This window comes from Ambystoma mexicanum, chromosome 13 (assembly GCF_040938575.1).
Source record: "Ambystoma mexicanum isolate Mex_15411 chromosome 13, UKY_AmexF1_1, whole genome shotgun sequence".
NCBI classification, from domain to species: Eukaryota; Metazoa; Chordata; class Amphibia; order Caudata; family Ambystomatidae; genus Ambystoma; species Ambystoma mexicanum.
Genome location: NC_090938.1, coordinates 483,059,509 through 483,063,042, shown reverse-complemented (window position 1 = coordinate 483,063,042; position 3,534 = coordinate 483,059,509). Strand labels below are relative to the sequence as shown.

The window sequence follows — 3,534 nt, the reverse complement described above, 5'->3', positions numbered from 1 at the left end:
TCACCTGGTTGAGACACCACAACCCAGCCATCGACTGGAACACCGGAACGGTTCAGTTTAGCTCTGGCGTTTGCCAAGCACACTGCCAACTCACCTCGCCGAAGCCGTTGGCACATTACGTGGGAGGTAGTGCAGTCACAGACTTGCCAACTGAGTAGGAAGAGTACAGGGATGTTTTTAGCAAGGTGGCAGCTGAGACCTTGCCCCCACACCGGCCTTTTGACTGCCGGATTGACCTTGAGGCGGGTGCTGTGCTACCCTGCAGTCACATGTATGCCCTCACTGAAGCCAAAAATAAGTATTTGTAGGACTATATAGAATCCAATTTGGCAAATGGTTTCATCAGACACTCCACGTCCCCTGTCTCCTCTCCCTTATTCTTCGTTTCAAAAAAGACCGGAGACCTAAGAACATGCATCGACTACAGGGCTATCAATAAAATAACCATCAAGAATCATTACCCCCTACCACTGATACCAGTGCTGTTGGACCAGGTGCGTGGATCCACCATTTATACTAAATTAGATCTCCGGGGTGCCTATCACCTAGTAAGAGTATGCAAAGGGGACGAAAGGAAAACAGCCTTTCGGACCAAGTTTGGCCTCTATGAATATCAGGTCATGCCGTTCGGGCTATGCAATGCTCCAGCGGTATTCCAGCATTTCCTTGACGAGGTTCTATGTGGGTATTTGGATGTGTTCACAATAGTTTGCATCTATGACATCTTCATTTACTCCCAGAACCTGGAAGAGCATCGAAAACACGTCCGAGCGGTACTACAAAGGCTATGCCAATACCATCTGTATGCTAAACTCGAAGTGTGAATTCCACCAAACCACGGTCAAGTTGCTTGCATTCATTCTGTCACCACAAGGGGTCACTATGGATAAAAATAAGGTGCAGTCAATCATAGACTGGCCTTCCCCGAAGTCAGTCAAGGACATCCAATCCATTCTCGGCTTTGCCAATTTCTATCGCCGCTTCATAGATGGCTTTGCAAAGAAAGTGCAACCCATTACCAGGCTTCTACGAAAAGGTGTACCGTTTTTGTGGGATGAGAAAGCTGAAGCAGGGTTTGAAGCGCTAAAGAGAACGTTCATCACCACCCCAGTATTACAACATCCAGATGCAGCCAAACCCTAGATCATCGAGACTGACGCTTCTAGCTATGCAGTCGGGGTGATTCTATCCCAGAGGGGTGAAAATGGGCAATTACACCCAGTTGCGTACTACTCTCGAATGTTACTACCAGCGGAGCAAAATTACGCAATAGCAGACAAGGAGTTGTTAGCAATTAAGACAGCATTTGATGAGTGGCGTCACTACCTTTTGGGGGCCCAACACACGGTGACAATTTACACTGACCATCATAACTTGCAGTTTTTAAAATTAGCCAAAGCCCTCAGTCCAAGGCAACTAAGGTGGGCAATGCAGTTCTCAGAATATGACTTCGTAGTAACTTATTGCCCCGGAGCAGAAAAACGAAAGGCAGACATACTTTCACGGTATCCCGAACCAAGTATTGACCCACCAGAAGCAAGAAAAGAAGAGCCCAGGCCCATGGTGGATCCAAGCCGCTTCATTGGAAGCGTAACTGTGGATACTATGTTTGATAACATTGGGCAGCAATGTCTGCACAGCAATTGGCTCAATGGGCAGTACAAGCCAAAAACCAGACAGTAAAAGATGGATTACCATTCTATAAAACAGCATTATTTTTACCTACAGCACCGCTTCATCAACAAGCGCTACAATGGTGTCACAACTCCCTGTTTGTAGGCCATCCAGGAAAAGCAAAAACCATCGAACTAGTAAACCGTCACTTTTGGTGGCCAGCCATGCACAAGGACGTTCAGCAATATGTAGCAGAATGCGAGGTGTGCCTCAGAAACAAATCTGACCATCAAAAGCCAACAGGACCTTTGCAACCTTTGCCAACGCCACCTACCCCGTGGCATACAGTGTCAATGGATTTAATAGTGGTGCTCCCCAGAGCCAAGGATTTACGGCAGTCTTTGTAGTAGTGGATTATCTCACCAAGATGGCGTATTTTATACCTGTAAAGGAACTCCATCGGCTAGTACACTGGCAAACCTGTTTTCACAGCATGTAATTCGCCTACATGGATTACCATACAGCATCATCTCTGATCGGGGACCACAATTCACATCAAAATTCTGGCAGGCGTTCTGCAAATCAGTGGGGATCGACATACGTTTGTCCACTAGTTATCATCCCAAGACCGATGGTCAAACGGCGAGGCTGAACCAGACTCTGGAGCAATACCTTAGGTGCCTCACCCAAGGGAAAGAAGAAAACTGGGCAGATGTCATCTGGCTCGCCGAGCTAGCATACAACAATGCAGTGCATTCCTCTACTAATACGACACCTTTCTACAGTTTGTATGGCTACCATCCCCATTTTCAACCAGTGCCCTAAGACAATATACCTGAAGTACCAGCAGTAGCAGAAAAGCGGAAGAAACTAGAAGACATCTGACAGTTTGTTCAACACAATCTGGATGCGGCCAAACACGCTTACAAGCATCAAGCTGATAAGAAAAGGCGAACTGGTCCCCAGTATCAAGTCGGGGACAAGGTATGGCTCTCTACACGAAACCTCCACCTGCAAGGGTCACGCAAATTCATCCCTCGCTTCATAGGACCATTCCCCATCAAAGCACTTGTTGGTCCAGTTGCAGTGAAATTGACTCTACCCCTGCATATGAAAATACACCTGGTGTTCCATATCGCCTTAGTAAAACCAGCCCCTGCCTTGATGAGAACTAGGAAACCTCCACCCATTCTAGTAGACACTCATCCCGAGTTCGAGGCTAAGGCCATTGTAGATTCTTGTATCAGATGCAAGAAACTGTGTTATTTGGTGGATTGGGTAGGATATGGCCCCGAGGAAAGGTCCTGGGAACCCGCAGGAAATATCCATGCTCCTCGACTCCTCCGCCAGTTTCATCTATGGTACACTCTTAAACCAGGGCCTGCAGGAGGGAGGGGGAGTACGGTCAGGCTGGAGCAGGTGTGGGGGTAAATGCCCTTATGGTGAGTCCTGGGGGAGGAAAAGGAGCCAGACAACACTCCACCAAGTATCCCAGGCGTGTTCTCCACCCCTTTTACAGGACCGTGGTCCAGGGATGGAGAACTGGTGAGGGCCCAGGTAACACTCAGGCATTCAGTAAGAGAGAGTGTGTGAAGAGAGCAAGAGTGCAAGGGCGGAGTATTCTTGGAGCAGGAGATGAGGAGCATGTGACGCTACAATTCCCCTTCCCATCCAGAACTTCTACCTATCCTTCTTTCCGGTGTTCCTAACCTCCCCTGCCTATCCAACCGACGGACCATAACCCTCTTTCCCGAAGGGTCAAGGCGGCCTGTGTTGTCAATTCCCAGGTGCTAAGACCTAACGGGGAGGGAGGCGTTTGTGCTGCCTCTGCGCCAGGAAGAAGCAAGCTCTGACAACGAGTGTGTTTCCACTTCTTATTTCTGTATAGCAACAAAGTCAAATCTTGTGAGTCTAGATGGA

At 48.2% G+C, this 3,534-nt stretch overlaps 1 protein-coding gene across 1 annotated transcript; it reads left to right on the top strand.

Annotated features, from left to right (window-relative positions):
• The first annotated feature begins 717 nt into the window (after positions 1–717).
• LOC138520435 (uncharacterized) lies at positions 718–1,143 on the top strand. Its single transcript, XM_069632827.1, has one exon. It carries the CDS (start codon positions 718–720, stop codon positions 1,141–1,143), a length of 426 nt encoding a protein of 141 aa, XP_069488928.1.
• Positions 1,144–3,534: the final 2,391 nt, after the last annotated feature.